The sequence below is a fragment of the Choloepus didactylus genome, chromosome 1, assembly GCF_015220235.1.
Source record: "Choloepus didactylus isolate mChoDid1 chromosome 1, mChoDid1.pri, whole genome shotgun sequence".
NCBI classification, from domain to species: Eukaryota; Metazoa; Chordata; class Mammalia; order Pilosa; family Megalonychidae; genus Choloepus; species Choloepus didactylus.
Genome location: NC_051307.1, coordinates 203901257 through 203919180, shown reverse-complemented (window position 1 = coordinate 203919180; position 17924 = coordinate 203901257). Strand labels below are relative to the sequence as shown.

The following is a 17924-nucleotide window of genomic DNA, read 5'->3' as shown; positions in this document are numbered from 1 at the left end:
AAAGCCAGTGTTAAAAACTCATATCTGATCATGTCACTCCAATGGTTCTATCACACTACTGGATGGAGTCCAATTTTGGCATACGTATCTCTTCACGATCTGGCTCTAGCCTCCTTCTTGGCCTCATCTCCTACTCACTAATACATACTTATATGACAAGGTTACCAAATGTCCTACAGTTTCCTGGAAATATTAACACTACCACTGCCTATACTATGTCGATTATGGAACGTCTTTCTTTCTTACTTTCTTCCTGGAGAACCCCTGCTCATTCTTCAAGATTCATCTTTATTAGGTGTTACTGCTTCTGGAAGTGTTCACTGATTTCCCTACCAGGAACTCAATCACTCCCTCTAATAGCATCAGAGTATACCTTAGTTATGGTATGCAGCATATATATGGCAATTATTTGTTTATGATATATTGATCCCAGTAAAGTAGAGATTCTAAACATGGGGTCTATGTGTGGTCTTCAGGAACAAGCAGTGAGAAGAACTGTCGAACAATTCCCTAAAGTTGACTGTAAAATTTTGAATGCAAAATCATAGTTGTATTAGCCTGAGAGGAGTTTCAGCTGAGCCTTCATGACCCAGAAAGGGTTAAGAACCATTACCCTAGATGATTAGATTTTGAGGGAAGGGATAAGTATTTTTCATCTCTAATCTCTATACCACAAACCTATCATACTGTATACGGCATAGTTAAAGCAACTGTGCATTACTTGTATATACTAGTAAATATATATAAGCAGATAAGCAGAAGCAGTTGATAATGCTATTTGTATATATATTATTTAGGGAAATTCCTAAGGCCTTCAACCAGGCCACATATTTGGTATCCTCTGTTTTCCCTAAAAATATTACATTTTCTTAAAGAAATTCTAAAACTTGGAATTCTCACAAATATATGCAGCTCAAATATAGGTTCCCCAAAGTGAAGTTTTACCCAGCCCCATGGTCTAAGACACCTTAGGTTTCTGTTGTTTGTTTTACTTTAAAATCCTGTACCTTCCTTTCAGTTACTTGTCATTCAGCCTGTAAAATGTAATCTTAGTCAGCAGTCAGCCCAATACATTTTTATAACAACCAACAGACAGCTAGGAATTTAGCAGGCTCTGTCTCTCTCGAAAGATATGTACCTGACTTCCAGGTTCAATCCCTATATTAACCAATAATTGCCTCTGTTCAGCTTCAGCTACTTTCTTTTCTTAAGAGGTGGGGAAAGAGAGAAAGGAGGAGAAAGAGATACAACTTTCATAGCTGCTGCAGGTGGAAGTAGCTCTGTTGACCTGCAAAATCGAAGAAGTGACCCCTAGACAATACAGTAAGCCCAGCAGCCCTACGCAGTAATTTATTTGCAAAGGAAATGTGTTATGTGCTGTCAGAATAAGAAAGACCCCTTAAATAAACTGGAGCAAAGGCAAAGGAACTACTTTAGCAACGTTGCTTCATATGTAATTAGGGAAAATAAAGGGGAGAGAATGAGGTGTGCAGGAACAAGCCACACCAAATTAGATTTCTTACCATTTTATAGAGATCTGAGACACTAATCTGGTCTGAATCCACTACTTCAAAGTCCTTTCGAGGCACCAGGTCCAGGCCCAAATGCCTAGTAAAGAGAAAGACCACATTTAGCATGCCATGTCCTCAGATTACTCCTCTTTCTTTCTGTGTGCAAGTCTGGGAGTCCAGCGTTTTCCCCAGTGGGAAAATACCCTTATCTAGTGACACCTAATTGCGTTTACCTTTGGGAAAATAAATGAGGTTAGGGATTTTAACACTGACACAATCCAGTCATCAAACAGTTCCACTGGTGATGGCAAAAAGGATTCATTAAGTGCCATAGACTGAGTTCATTAAGGATGGGTTTTCTATAGATCATTAATAAGTCATATTTATTTTTTCTTTTTCTCCCAATCCTACAAGTATGTACAAGGCTCAGCCATACATTAGGATGAAAAAAAATTATCCAGAGTCCAAGTTGATTTGTAATTCAAAGTAAAAAACATAAAAAACACCTCCTAAAGATATTAAACCCAAAGAGATACTTGTGTTGGTTAAGTTTTATTTCATTTTTCAATTTAATTAATACTGACACTGAGATATAGTAAAGGCCTGTCCACATATTAGCATGAATAGCTTAAGAAACTCTAGATGAAAGTTTAGCCAAAAAATACTACTACTCATGAGTCTAGTATTTAGAAGATGTGGTATAATTTGGGCAGGAAGGAAGAAGTGATGGTAATTAATGGTTGATTGAGAGAGAGTATGAGGCAGTGGGAATAACTCTGGACTTAGAACTCCTGGGTTCAAATACGGCATATAAGCTACATTTAATAAATGATTACTCTCTACTCATTCTCTAGAAGGACAGCACTAAATCTGGGGTCCAATAGAATCAGAGGTTTTGTGGGCCCCTGAAACTGCTTATAACACTATGTGAGTTTGTATGCGTGCGTACATGTATCAACTTCTTCCGAGGAGAGAGGGTCCAAACCTCATTCAGGGTTTCAGAGCTGGTCTGTGATCACCCTATTCTAAAACAAGAGTTATGAATTACTGCATCTAGCAAAAGTTTTCCATAGACTATGGAAAGAGAAGTATATATTCTTTTTTCTTGAACTAGACTATGAACTACTTTTAGACCGTGCTAGGAAAACTAATTCTGTAGACTCTCTGTGCATAAAACTCCCATTCATTTTAAATAAATCCAGGTGTTCATCCAAATGAAGATCTATTTAAAATTTAAGCACTGTCCAAAGGAAAATATCTGAAGAGATTAAACAAACTACAATAAGAGTGCTACCTATCATATACTGGACCAACAGTGCTGGATGCAGGGAATACAGCAGTTTTTAATCAAACAAATATCCTTATTAATCATGCTAATTCTTCCCTGAGAGCAGTGTTTCCCCTTCTTAGAAGTCACTAAAGTACTGTATCTTTCATTTTCTCGATTCCATTATCTTGGGAAATAAGAGAATGATTAACAAGCAATCTGATGAAACAGAAGACTGAGAGATCCTTCTACCAAGACCATCTTAACTGGATGAAGAGTAGTTCTCAAAATCTACATTGGAGGACTGTTCTCATCGGAAGAAAGCACAAATGATGCAGACAGAAACAGCACATGAACATTCTCTACACTTTTACTCTGATAAAGAGACTCCCAGCTATTTATTCCAGCGGTTTACTTAGGAAATAGCGAACAGTCAGCACAGAGAATGATTAGCATCATCTCTGCTCTATCTTCACAGCAAAGGGAGGCAGAGCAGCAGAGCAGTTAGGAGTGTGGGCTCTAATGTCACATTGCCTGGCTTATATCTTGGCTCTTCCTCTAAGCCACATTATCTTATCTATGGTTTAGGGATAATATACATAACTCCTTCTTTAGTTGTTATAAAGATTATTTCATGTAAAGCACTCAGCACAGTGCCTCGCACTACAAACTGCTTTTTCTTGCTATAATAATTAATAAGTATTACAACCTTAGTCAAAATATGGCTTAAAAGCACAGAGCTTGTGATCAAAGATGTGCAATGTCTGAATAAAAGACTCTTTTAAAAGGTAGACATAAGCATTGTTTAGGTGAACAGTCTTTCCAAAAGTATTTAGTCTACCCTCACTCACCCATCTCTGACCATTCAGTCATTCAATCTAATAATTCAACATTTATTAGTACCTACTCTGTGCTAGGCTTATGCTGAGTTTGGAGATACAACAGTGAATGAGAGTTATTCATTTGCTCCTACATCAGCTCAAAGTCTTCAATTTCTATATGAAATTCTTTGAATTTTACATTTCTTTTGTAGTTTCTATTGTTTTCCATTGTATTTTTTTCCTCTGGGATTCCTCATCTGAGTTACGGAAAACAGAAAATAATTTGAAATGAATTCATTACATCCAATGGATGCTTTAGGGCATTAGGACTTAGTTCTTTCCCAGAATTGGTTGAGAAATGCTAGAGATACTAAGATTTCCTGGAGGCAGTTCCCTTCTCTAGTGTTTATATTATATAGAGCAGATATAGATAATAACTATGTTAATGAAATCATGGTATATTTTTAATATTTCCATATTGCTAAAATATAATAAAAACAATGATAACTACTCTTTATTCAATGTTTACTTGGGGCCAGGTACATTACCTACATCATCTCTAAGCACTATGTGAAGTAGAGAGTATTAGACTCATTTTATAACTGAGGAAATTCAAGCCCAGAGAGGTAAAATAAGTGGTCTATTAAAGGAGCAGAGCTTGATTTATCTCATACTGTCTTACTCCAAACCTATGGTACTTTTACTGTATCTGCTGCCTCTCTACTAATAATGGTGAAAATTAAGTACTGTTAGCTGCAAGTGACTGTAATCAACTCAGTCATAACAGTTCGAGGGATGATTTTGTGTCAATACCTCAATTCAGGAGGAAAAAAATACCAATTGGTGAATAAGTGATCACCAGGCATAAGAACAAACCCATTTTATTACTTATATACATTGATATAGTGCCAAACAAGTGCACAAGTGCAGGTGCTGCATTAAGTGCTGGGTATAATGATAAGCAAAACATATGAAAAAGATTATGTGTCTGTGTGTGTCTGTGTGCATATTGGGGGAGAGAGAGAGAGAGAGAGTCATTCACTGAATACAAAAGCTTGACAGAAGGATTCTGATACACTCGTGCTTTAAACATAGCCATCCCAGACTTCTTACTAGGGCAAGACACTGATTGGTTGGGACAATACCCTGTATCAGAAGAACTCTAATTGGGAAGTCATTTGAAACTTCAGATGTCCTGAAGCGGGAAAATATCACCATGCCTTTAAAGGAAAAATTCTGAACCATAAACCTTTTTGGGTCCTAGCTAAACTTCTACTGAGAGGAAATTAAGTGGTCAGGGAGGAGGAAGTTCCTGAATACTACAGCCAAAATTGCTGCTTGTGTTGCTTCTTCCAAGAGCAATTCCCTTGGTGACAGACATGAAGTAAATGGGAAGGAAGGGATATGGGTGGGTCAGGATATGTGAAAATCTGAGCAACAAAGTAAAAAAGAGGAGGGAGAAGGGAGAAAAAGTGATAGGAAGGAAAGGAGAGGGACCAAAAGAAAAAAAACACAAGAAGTAGAATTAGATATTAGTGATCTGTCTTAAGCTTTGAGACTTCACAATAAAAAGATACCAAATATTTCATTTGATATTTATAATCCATAGAAGCATCATTTTAATTCAACAAAAGCTTAATAAAATATTTACACTATTCAAATCTGCACCTTCCACCTAAAGAAGAAACATAAAACCTCTATAAATTATGCTAAGAATAAAATATTTCTTACTTAGGTATTTTTCCAAGGCATAGATCAATTAGGTTGTAACAATAGTGGGTAAATGCAATTTTAATTTAGCTATGGTATATTTACTGTAGTGATGATATTAGAGGCTGAGAAGAAACTTTTATCAACATCTTTATGGAAGATGTTGAAAACATAAAACTACACTAAAAATTACATTGCTAGAAAAATTATTTTAAAATTCACTTGCAATGGATAGTGACTCTAATTTACTGACTTCTTTGTATAGAAGACTTGAGCAGAGATAATAGCTAATTAATTCGAAAACAGCTTTATGTCCTTCCTGTATTTTAGCTCCTAAAAGCATAAGAACACAATATTGTAAGTACTTATTTCATCTAATACAATTTAACAATTTTTACTTATGGTGTGAGTCTACAGATATGCAAATAAATCAACAAGAATAAGCCACATAAATTTAATGCCGTAAATCATCAAGTTCTTGGCCAAATAAATGATTATTCCTCAACTAAAAAATAAAACAAAAGTTGTAGTTATGTAGATGTGGAGAGTTCTGGCACTGAATTTAAACCTTAAATAGAAGAGGGTAGTGCTAGTTTACTATCTATCCTTGCAAGCTCTAACTCACTGTTAAATTACATATAAATTATAGAACTTAACAGTGTTCACACTTAGAGACTAGAACAAAGATTAGAAATAGATTAAAAAACTGTCAATAACCTGATTTTAAGACAAACACAAATAATTAGAGAAACGGTAAGGTGCTGCATAAAGTGCATGAACTTTGGGATCAGTTCTGGGATAAACACTGGCTCTATGACTCACTATATAATAGTTAGAAAAGTGACTCTGTATCTCAGTTTCCTCATTAGGCAAAATTGATATGATGATACTTGTTTTGGAAGAGCATGGCAGCATTTCATTATAATAATGCATGTAAATGAGATCATGCACTTGTCAAAGTTATGTGGCTTTATGTACTCAAAAAACTCTTAATAAAATTATTATTAATGGTTCTGAATAACCATGTCTGTATAAGAGTTTACAGAAAAGGCATAAAAGTTTTTAATTATAAGATTAATATTTCATTACATCAATTAAAACAGAAATACATTCAGTAAACATTGACTGTGTACCCACCACATGCCAACATGTGCTAAGTGTCAATTTTCATGGCATTTTAAAAACTGTGGTAGAATAAGAAGTGTGAAAATAATAGGAATAATGTATATAGTTATCTATGATCAGATTTCCCATGGAAGAATATCCTTTACATAACATAAAGGCATGAAATTACTTCATTTTTGCAGTATACTACCCTTTCTTTCAAAATAGGAAAATGTAAAAAGAGCATGCTCAAACAATAACCAGACAGAACAGTTCTGTGGGTACGGGTGGGCAATGTATCTTTTTCCTTTAACAAGGATAGTACAAGTTCTCATTCAGGTACTAAATGACTATCTTTTCCACTGGAAGGAAAGGAATAATGGGAAGAAAAGGAGAGGAGAGGGAGGGAGGGAAAGAATTGGAAGGGCAGGGAGAAAAACGGGAAGAAGATGGAAAAAACTGGTGGAGGAGGAATTGAGGGAGAAGGAAAAAGAGTGGGGCAAGAATGCAAATATGTGATTTTCATTTGTTTATTAAAACAGACATAAATATCCATCCAACACACATGTACACACACAGTTAAGAAAAAGTTATTAATGAAGGTGGAGCAGCTCTGTTATTTATTGACAAGGTATTGTCAATATATATCTAAAATACTAAGGGCCTTAGTCTTTTTTGAAATTGTGGTAACATGTATATAAAAATTAAAATTTCCCATTTTAACCACATATGGGTGTCAATTCAGTGATATCAATTACATTCACAATGTTGTACCACCATCACCACAACCATTACCAAAACTTTTTCACCATTCCAAACAAAAACTTTGTACCTATTAAGCAATAACTCCCCTTCTCTATCTGCTCTCTGGCCCCTGGTATCCTATAATCTACTTTCTGTCTCTATTAATTTGCTTATTTTAAGTGTTTCATATAAATGAAATCATACATCTGTCCTTTTATGTCTGGCTTATTAAATTCAACATGAAGTCTTCAAGGTTCATCCATGTTGTTGTATGTATCAGAACATCATTCCTTTTGGTAGCTGACTAATATTCCTTTGCACATATATACCAAATTTTGTTTATCCATTTATCTGTGATTGAACACTTGGGTTGCTTCCACCTTTTGACTATTATGAATAATTCTATTATGAACATTGGTAGACAAATACATACGCAAGTCCCTTTTGCAGTTCTTTGGGCTACAAACCTAGGAGTAGAATTGCTGGGCCATATGTTTAACTCTCTGAGGAACCAAAGGGGTTTAGCCTTTTTCAAGTATAATGTGAACTTATCTTCGAGATAACTCTTTAAGCTTTCAGATTTAATTGCAACAGATTGGTTTGTTTTCTAAATTTTATTCTGAAGAGATATAGATATTTCCAAAATAATTCTCTTCTTCATTTACCAGTATCTATAGTTACAGTTAAACTGCAGCATAATGATTTGCAAACTTAGTTTCATCGGTTCAAATGAAACAATACGCTTGGCCCAAAGTAATGTTATGCTTTCAATTATTAATTATTATTATTGATTCTTATAACAAATACAATATGTTTTGGGGGCTAAGGAGGAGGATTCAGTAGCTATGCTGTAAATTAACTCAATGTATTTTATCAAGCAAACTTTTCTTATTGCCCAGGATTAGATTCAGAGAACACTGATCTATGGTACACCTGAATCTATGTTTTATTATACAAAGAGTCTGTAGTGTATGCCAAGCAACCCTGTTAAATACTCATGAGAGAACAGAATGTTTTCACTTCAAAAAATAACAAATAGCCCATTTAGGGCTGAACTTCTTTCTTTTCTATTGATGAACAGCATTACTCTGGGTTGCATCCACTGTTCATTAGATACCGTATTTCCTCTTTCCTGGTTTATGCTTCCACATTGCAGGAATACACCATCAGGTCCCTTCTTAAGAAGGCAGCAATAGGAGGTAACTTTATGTTGCATACCTAAAAGTGGCTTCATTTGGTCTTCAAACTTAGATAGTTTCATTATTTATAAAATTCCAGCTGAGAAATCATTTCCCCACAGAACTCTGAAAATATTTCTCAATTATCTTCTAGGCATCTAATGGTACTGACAAAGCTTTTCAGGTAAGTCTGATGCTTATTCTTGTATAAGAGGATCCGTTTTTCTGTCTGGATGCGTTTTTGGATCTTGTTTTCTTTCTTGGAATTCTTAAATATCTTAATTTGCCTGTTCTGGTTTGCTAATGCTGCCATTATGCAAAATACCAGAAATGGACTGGCTTTTATAAAGGGGGTTTATTTGGTTACACAGTTACAGTCTTAAGGTCATATAGTGTCCAAGGTAAGGCATCAACAATCAGGTACCTTCACTGGAGGATGGCCAATGTGTCTGGAAAACCTCTATTAGCTGGGAAGGCACGTGGCTGGTGTCTGCTCTGGAGTTCTGGTTTCAAAAGGGCTTTCTCCCAGGACGTTCTTCTCTAGGCTGCAGCAGCTCTTCAAAATGTCACTCTTAGCTGCTCTCAGGTTGTGTTTCAAAATGGCATTCTCCAAAATGTCTGTGCCAGCTTCTCAGGGCAAACTCTGGGTTAGTACCTCCAAAGCATCAGCAAAACTCTGCTTTCAAACAGCTGTCTTCAAAATGTCTCTGTAGGTTGCAGCAGCAAGCTCCTTCTCTCTGAGCTCTTACATAGTGCTCTAGCAAACTAATCAAGGCCCATGCTGAATGGGCAAGGCCACACTTCCATGAAAGTTATCTAACCAGAGTTATCACCTACAGTTGGGCGGTCACATCTCCGTGGAAACAAACTAACCCAAAAGTTCAACCTAATCAACACTAACACATCTGCCCCCCCAAGTCTGCATCAAAGAACATGGCTTTTACTGGGGTACATAATGTATATAAACTGGTACAGGGCCTTGCTGTGTTTTTGGTGGGTTTTTTAATTCATTATACTAGGTATGTGTTGGACGCTTTCAATCCTAAGGCTCCTGTCTTTTGGCCCTGGGATAGTCTCTTCCATTATTTCTTAAAATTTCTTCTTTATTGTCTTCGCTCTTTTTCTGGTAATTGTGACATCTGATGTTGGACCCCTGGATCAAGCCTCTGTAGCACTCTTCCTTTCTCATTTTCCATTTTTGCTTTATTTTCCTGGAGTTTACCTAAAATGTATCTTCCTATTTTCTACCCAAATGCTTTATTTTGGTAAATCATACTCTCTATTCCTCTTTCAAAGCATCTTGTTCTGTGTAACGAGATCTTCTTGACTCTCTTTGATGGTATTAAGAGTTTTATTATTTTTTTAAAGTTCTTTTCTAATTTCTAATTCTGTTTCCTCTGAGGCCAGGTTTTAAAATTTTATTCTGGTCTCTCTTCTCTGACAGTATTTCTTCATATTCCTGGTGATATTTGATTGTCCATTTGGATTTAAGGGGCACCGTGATGGTTAGGTTCATGTGTCAACTTGGCCAGGTGATAGTACCCAGCTGTCTGGTCAAGCAAGCACCGGCCTAACAATTGCTGCAAGGATGTTTGTGGCTGGTTAATAAACCAACAGGCTGGTTTATTAAATCATCAGTCAGTTGACTGCAGCTGTGACTGATGACTCACCAAAGGGCGTGTCTTCCACAACGAGAGAATGCAATTGGCTGGATTTAATCCAATTAATCAGTTGAAGACTTATAAATGAGACAGATAGAGGACCTTCACTTCTTCTTCAGCTGCCCAGAGAAGCATTCCCTGAGGAGTTCGTCAAAGTTGCTGGTTCGTTTCCTGAGGAGTTCATTGGACATCTTCCTTGGAGTTGACAGTTTGCTAACTGCCCTACAGAATTTCGACTCATGCACACTCATAGTTGCGTGAGTCACTTTTATAAATTTTATAGTCATAGATACCTCTCATCGATTCTGTTTCCCTAGAGAACCCTAACTAATACAGGCACTGTAAAATGTGTGCGGAGGGGAGGCGGGGCAAGATGGCAGACTGGTGAGCTGTATGTTTTAGTTACTCCTCCAGGAAAGTAGGTAAAAAGCCAGGAACTGCGTGGACTGGACACCACAGAGCAATCTGTCTTTGGGCATACTTCATACAACACTCATGAAAACGTGGAACTGCTGAGATCAGCGAAATCTGTAAGTTTTTGCGGCCAGGGGACCCGCGCCCCTCCCTGCCAGGCTCAGTCCCGGGGGAGGAGGGGCTGTCAGCTCCAGGAAGGAGAAGGGAGAATTGCAGTGGCTGCTCTCATCGGAAACTCATTCTACTGATTCAAACTCCAACCATAGATAGACTGAGGCCAGACACCAGAGACTCTGAGAGCAGCCAGCCCAGCAGAGAGGAGACGGGCATAGAAGGAAAACAACACGAGAAGCTCCAAAGTAAAAGCAGAGGATTTTTGGAGTTCTGGTGAACACAGAAAGGGGAATGGCGGAGATCAGGCCTTGAGGCGCATATGCAAATCCCGAAGCAAGGCTGATCTCTCTGCCCAGGGCACCTTTCCTTAATGGCCCTGGTTGCTTTGTCTATTAGCATTTCAATAACCCATTAGATCTCTGAGGAGGGCCGTTTTTTTTTTTTTTTTTTTTTTTTTTTTTTTTTTTTTTTAAATCCTTTTTGCTTTTTCTAAAACAATTACTCTAAGAAGCTCAATACAGAAAGCTTCAAAGAATTGAAATTTGGGCACGTCAAGTCAAGAGCAGAACTAAGAGAGCTCTGAGACAAAAGGCAATAATCCAGTGGCTGAGAAAATTCACTAAACAACACAACTTCCCAAGAAAAGGGGGGTGTCCGCTCACAGCCACCATCCTGGTGGACAGGAAACACTCCTGCCCATCGCCAGCCCCATAGCCCAGAGCTGCCCCAGACAACCCAGTGTGACGGAAGTGCTTCAAATAACAGGCACACACCACAAAACTGGGCGTGGACATTAGCCTTCCCTGCAACCTCAGCTGAATGTCCCAGAGCTGGGAAGGGGGAGCAGTGTGAATTAACAGAGCCCCATTCAGCCATCATTTGAGCAGACTGGGAGCCTCCCAACACAGCCCAGCAGCCCAGAACTGCCCTGGGGGGACGGCACTCACCTGTGACATAGCACAGTCATCCCTCAACAGAGGACCCGGGGTGCACAGCCTGGAAGAGGGGCCCACTTGCAAGTCTCAGGAGCCATATGCCAATACCAAAGACTTGTGGGTCAGTGGCAGAGACAAACTGTGGCAGGACTGAACTGAAGGATTAGACTATTGCAGTAGCTTTAAAACTCTAGGATCATCAGGGAGATTTGATTGTTAGGGCCACCCCCCCTCCCCGACTGCCCAGAAACACGCCCCACATACAGGGCAGGCAACACCAACTACACACGCAAGCTTGGGACACCAATTGGGCCCCACAAGACTCACTCCCCCACTCACCAAAAAGGCTAAGCAGGGGAGATCTGGCTTGTGGAGAACAGGTGGCTCGTGGACGCCACCTGCTGGTTAGTTAGAGAAAGTGTACTCCACGAAGCTGTAGATCTGATAAATTAGAGATAAGGACTTCAACTGGTCTACAAACCCTAAAAGACCCCTATCAAGGACAGCAAATGCCACGAGGCCAAAAACAACAGAAAATTATAAAGCATATGAAAAAACCAGACGATATGGATAACCCAAGCCCAAGCACCCAAATCAAAAGACCAGAAGAGACACACCTAGAGCAGCTACTCAAAGAACTAAAGATGAACAATGAGACCCTAGTACGGGATATGAAGGAAATCAAGAAGACCCTAGAAGAGCATAAAGAAGACATTGCAAGACTAAATAAAAAAATGGATGATCTTATGGAAATTAAAGAAACTGTTGACCAAATTAAAAAGATTCTGGACACTCATAGTACAAGACTAGAGGAAGTTGAACAACGAATCAGTGACCTGGAAGATGACAGAATGGAAAATGAAAGCATAAAAGAAAGAATGGGGAAAAAAATTGAAAAACTCGAAATGGACCTCAGGGATATGATAGATAATATGAAACGTCCGAATATAAGACTCATTGGTGTCCCAGAAGGGGAAGAAAAGGGTAAAGGTCTAGGAAGAGTATTCAAAGAAATTGTTGGGGAAAACTTCCCAAATCTTCTAAACAACATAAATACACAAATCATAAACGCTCAGCGAACTCCAAATAGAATAAATCCAAAAAAACCCACTCCGAGACATATACTGATCACACTGTCAAACATAGAAGAGAAGGAGCAAGTTCTGAAAGCAGCAAGAGAAAAGCAATTCACCACATACAAAGGAAACAGCATAAGACTAAGTAGTGACTACTCAGCAGCCACCATGGAGGCGAGAAGGCAATGGCACGATATATTTAAAATTCTGAGAGAGAGGAATTTCCAGCCAAGAATACTTTATCCAGCAAAGCTCTCCTTCAAATTTGAGGGAGAGCTTAAATTTTTCACAGACAAACAAATGCTGAGAGAATTTGCTAATAAGAGACCTGCCCTACTGGAGATACTAAAGGGAGCCCTACAGACAGAGAAACAAAGACAGGACAGAGAGACTTGGAGAAAGGTTCAGTACTAAAGAGATTCGGTATGGGTACAATAAAGGATATTAATAGAGAGAGGGAAAAATATGGCAAACATAATCCAAAGGATAAGATGGCCGATTCAAGAAATGCCTTCACGGTTTTAACGTTGAATGTAAATGGATTAAACTCCCCAATTAAAAGATATAGATTCGCAGAATGGATCAAAAAAAATGAACCATCAATATGTTGCATACAAGAGACTCATCTTAGACACAGGGACACAAAGAAATTGAAAGTGAAAGGATGGAAAAAAATATTTCATGCAAGCTACAGCCAAAAGAAAGCAGGTGTAGCAATATTAATCTCAGATAAAATAGACTTCAAATGCAGGGATGTTTTGAGAGACAAAGAAGGCCACTACATACTAATAAAAGGGGCAATTCAGCAAGAAGAAATAACAATCGTAAATGCCTATGCACCCAATCAAGGTGCCACAAAATACATGAGAGAAACATTGGCAAAACTAAAGGAAGCAATTGATGTTTCCACAATAATTGTGGGAGACTTCAACACATCACTCTCTCCTATAGATAGATCAACCAGACAGAAGACCAATAAGGAAATTGAAAACCTAAACAATCTGATAAATGAATTAGATTTAACAGACATCTACAGGACATTACATCCCAAATCACCAGGATACACATACTTTTCTAGTGCTCACGGAACTTTCTCCAGAATAGATCATATGCTGGGACATAAAACAAGCCTCAATAAATTTAAAAAGATTGAAATTATTCAAAGCACATTCTCTGACCACAATGGAATACAATTAGAAGTCAATAACCATCAGAGACTTAGAAAATTCACAAATACCTGGAAGTTAAACAACACACTCCTAAACAATCAGTGGGTTAAAGAAGAAATAGCAAGAGAAATTGCTAAATATATAGAGACGAATGAAAATGAGAACACAACATACCAAAACCTATGGGATGCAGCAAAAGCAGTGCTAAGGGGGAAATTTATAGCACTAAACGCATATATTAAAAAGGAAGAAAGAGCCAAAATCAAAGAACTAATGGATCAACTGAAGAAGCTAGAAAATGAACAGCAAACCAATCCTAAACCAAGTAGAAGAAAAGAAATAACAAGGATTAAAGCAGAAATAAATGACATAGAGAACAAAAAAACAATAGAAAGGATAAATATCACCAAAAGTTGGTTCTTTGAGAAGATCAACAAGATTGACAAGCCCCTAGCTAGACTGACAAAATCAAAAAGAGAGAAGACCCATATAAACAAAATAATGAATGAAAAAGGTGACATAACTGCAGATCCTGAAGAAATTAAAAAAATTATAAGAGGATATTATGAACAACTGTATGGCAACAAACTGGATAATGTAGAAGAAATGGACAATTTCCTGGAAACATATGAACAACCTAGACTGACCAGAGAAGAAATAGAAGACCTCAACCAACCCATCACAAGCAAAGAGATCCAATCAGTCATCAAAAATCTTCCCACAAATAAATGCCCAGGGCCAGATGGCTTCACAGGGGAATTCTACCAAACTTTCCAGAAAGAACTGACACCAATCTTACTCAAACTCTTTCAAAACATTGAAAAAAATGGAACACTACCTAACTCATTTTATGAAGCTAACATCAATCTAATACCAAAACCAGGCAAAGATGCTACAAAAAAGGAAAACTACCGGCCAATCTCCCTAATGAATATAGATGCAAAAATCCTCAACAAAATACTTGCAAATCGAATCCAAAGACACATTAAAAAAATCATACACCATGACCAAGTGGGGTTCATTCCAGGCATGCAAGGATGGTTCAACATAAGAAAAACAATCAATGTATTACAACACATTAAAAACTCGAAAGGGAAAAATCAATTGATCATCTCAATAGATGCTGAAAAAGCATTTGACAAAATCCAACATCCCTTTTTGATAAAAACACTTCAAAAGGTAGGAATTGAAGGAAACTTCCTCAAGATGATAAAGAGCATATATGAAAAACCCACAGCCAGCATAGTACTCAATGGTGAGAGACTGAAAGCCTTCCCTCTAAGATCAGGAACAAGACAAGGATGCCCGCTGTCACCACTGTTATTCAACATTGTGCTGGAAGTGCTAGCCAGGGCAATCCGGCAAGACAAAGAAATAAAAGGCATCCAAATTGGAAAAGAAGAAGTAAAACTGTCATTGTTTGCAGATGATATGATCTTATATCTAGAAAACCCTGAGAAATCAACGATACACCTACTAGAGCTAATAAACAAATTTAGCAAAGTAGCGGGATACAAGATTAATGCACATAAGTCAGTAATGTTTCTATATGCTAGAAATGAACAAACTGAAGAGACACTCAAGAAAAAGATACCATTTTCAATAGCAACTAAAAAAATCAAGTACCTAGGAATCAACTTAACCAAAGATGTAAAAGACCTATACAAAGAAAACTACATAACTCTACTAAAAGAAATAGAAGGGGACCTTAAAAGATGGAAAAATATTCCATGTTCATGGATAGGAAGGCTAAATGTCATTAAGATGTCAATTCTATCCAAACTCATCTACAGATTCAATGCAATCCCAATCAAAATTCCAACAACCTACTTTGCAGACTTGGAAAAGCTAGTTATCAAATTTATTTGGAAAGGGAAGATGCCTCGAATTGCTAAAGACACTCTAAAAAAGAAAAACGAAGTGGGAGGACTTACACTCCCTGACTTTGAAGCTTATTATAAAGCCACAGTTGCCAAGACAGCATGGTACTGGCACAAAGATAGACATATAGATCAATGGAATCGAATTGAGAATTCAGAGATAGACCCTCAGATCTATGGCCGACTGATCTTTGATAAGGCCCCCAAAGTCACCGAACTGAGCCATAATGGTCTTTTCAACAAATGGGGCTGGGAGAGTTGGATATCCATATCCAAAAGAATGAAAGAGGACCCCTACCTGACCCCCTACACAAAAATTAACTCAAAATGGACCAAAGATCTCAATATAAAAGAAAGTACCATAAAACTCCTAGAAGATAATGTAGGAAAACATCTTCAAGACCTTGTATTAGGAGGCCACTTCCTAGACTTTACACCCAAAGCACAAGCAACAAAAGAGAAAATAGATAAATGGGAACTCCTCAAGCTTAGAAGTTTCTGCACCTCAAAGGAATTTCTCAAAAAGGTAAAGAGGCAGCCAACTCAATGGGAAAAAATTTTTGGAAACCATGTATCTGACAAAAGACTGATATCTTGCATATACAAAGAAATCCTACAACTCAATGACAATAGTACAGACAGCCCAATTATAAAATGGGCAAAAGATATGAAAAGACAGTTCTCTGAAGAGGAAATACAAATGACCAAGAAACACATGAAAAAATGTTCAGCTTCACTAGCTATTAGAGAGATGCAAATTAAGACCACAATGAGATACCATCTAACACCGGTTAGAATGGCTGCCATTAAACAAACAGGAAACTACAAATGCTGGAGGGGATGTGGAGAAATTGGAACTCTTATTCATTGTTGGTGGGACTGTATAATGGTTCAGCCACTCTGGAAGTCAGTCTGGCAGTTCCTTAGAAAACTAGATATAGAGCTACCATTCGATCCAGCGATTGCACTCCTCGGTATATACCCGGAAGATCGGAAAGCAGTGACACGAACAGATATCTGCACGCCAATGTTCATAGCAGCATTATTCACAATTGCCAAGAGATGGAAACAACCCAAATGTCCTTCAACAGATGAGTGGATAAATAAAATGTGGTATATACACACGATGGAATACTACGCGGCAGTAAGAAGGAACGATCTCGTGAAACATATGACAACATGGATGAACCTTGAAGACATAATGCTGAGCGAAATAAGCCAGGCACAAAAAGAGAAATATTATATGCTACCACTAATGTGAACTTTGAAAAATGTAAAACAAATGGTTTATAATGTAGAATGTAGGGGAACTAGCAGTAGAGAGCAATTAAGGAAGGGGGAACAATAATCCAGGAAGAACAGATAGGCTATTTAACGTTCTGGGGATGCCCAGAAATGACTATGGTCTGTTAATTTCTGATGGTTGTAGTAGGAACAAGTTCACTGAGATGTTGCTATATTATGTAACTTTCTTGGGGTAAAGTAGGAACATGTTGGAAGTTAAGCAGTTATCTTAGGTTAGTTGTCTTTTTCTTACTCCCTTGCTATGGTCTCTTTGAAAGGCTCTTTTATTGTATGTTTGTTTTCTTTTTAACTTTTTTTTTCATACAGGTGATTTGAAAAAAGAAGGGAAAGTTAAAAAAAAAAAAAAAAAAAAAAAAAAGATGTAGTGCCCCCTTGAGGAGCCTGTGGAGAATGCAGGGGTATTCGCCAACCCCACCTCCATGGTTGCTAACATGACCACAGACATAGGGGACTGGTGGTTTGATGGGTTGAGCCCTCTACCATAAGTTTTACCCTTGGGAAGACGGTTGCTGCAAAGGAGAGGCTAGGCCTCCCTATATTTGTGCCTAAGAGTCTCCTCCTGAATGCCTCTTTGTTGCTCAGATGTGGCCCTCTCTCTCTGGCTAAGCCAACTTGAAAGGTGAAATCACTGCCCTCCCCCCTACGTGGGATCAGACACCCAGGGAAGTGAATCTCCCTGGCAACGTGGAATATGACTCCCAGGGAGGAATGTAGACCTGGCACCGTGGGACGGAGAACATCTTCTTGACCAAAAGGGGGATGTGAAAGGAAATGAAATAAGCTTCAGTGGCAGAGAGATTCCAAAAGGAGCCGAGAGGTCACTCTGGTGGGCACTCTTATGCACACTTTAGACAACCCTTTTTAGGTTCTAAAGAATTGGGGTAGCTGGTGGTGGATACCTGAAACTATCAAACTACAACCCAGAACCCATGAATCTCGAAGACAGTTGTATAAAAATGTAGCTTATGAGGGGTGACAATGGGATTGGGAAAGCCATAAGGACCAAACACCACTTTGTCTAGTTTATGGATGGAT

The 17924-nt window shown here is 38.1% G+C and overlaps 1 protein-coding gene across 7 annotated transcripts in view; it reads right to left on the bottom strand.

The window, feature by feature from the left end:
- Positions 1-17924, bottom strand: part of DOCK3 (dedicator of cytokinesis 3) — a 639207-nt gene that overhangs the window by 268539 nt on the left and 352744 nt on the right. For all 7 annotated transcript variants that reach the window (XM_037797176.1, XM_037797183.1, XM_037797213.1 and 4 more), the window contains exon 7: positions 1524-1608. In XM_037797176.1, coding sequence (XP_037653104.1) covers positions 1524-1608 — 85 coding nt within the window. The remainder of the gene's footprint in view (positions 1-1523; positions 1609-17924) is intronic.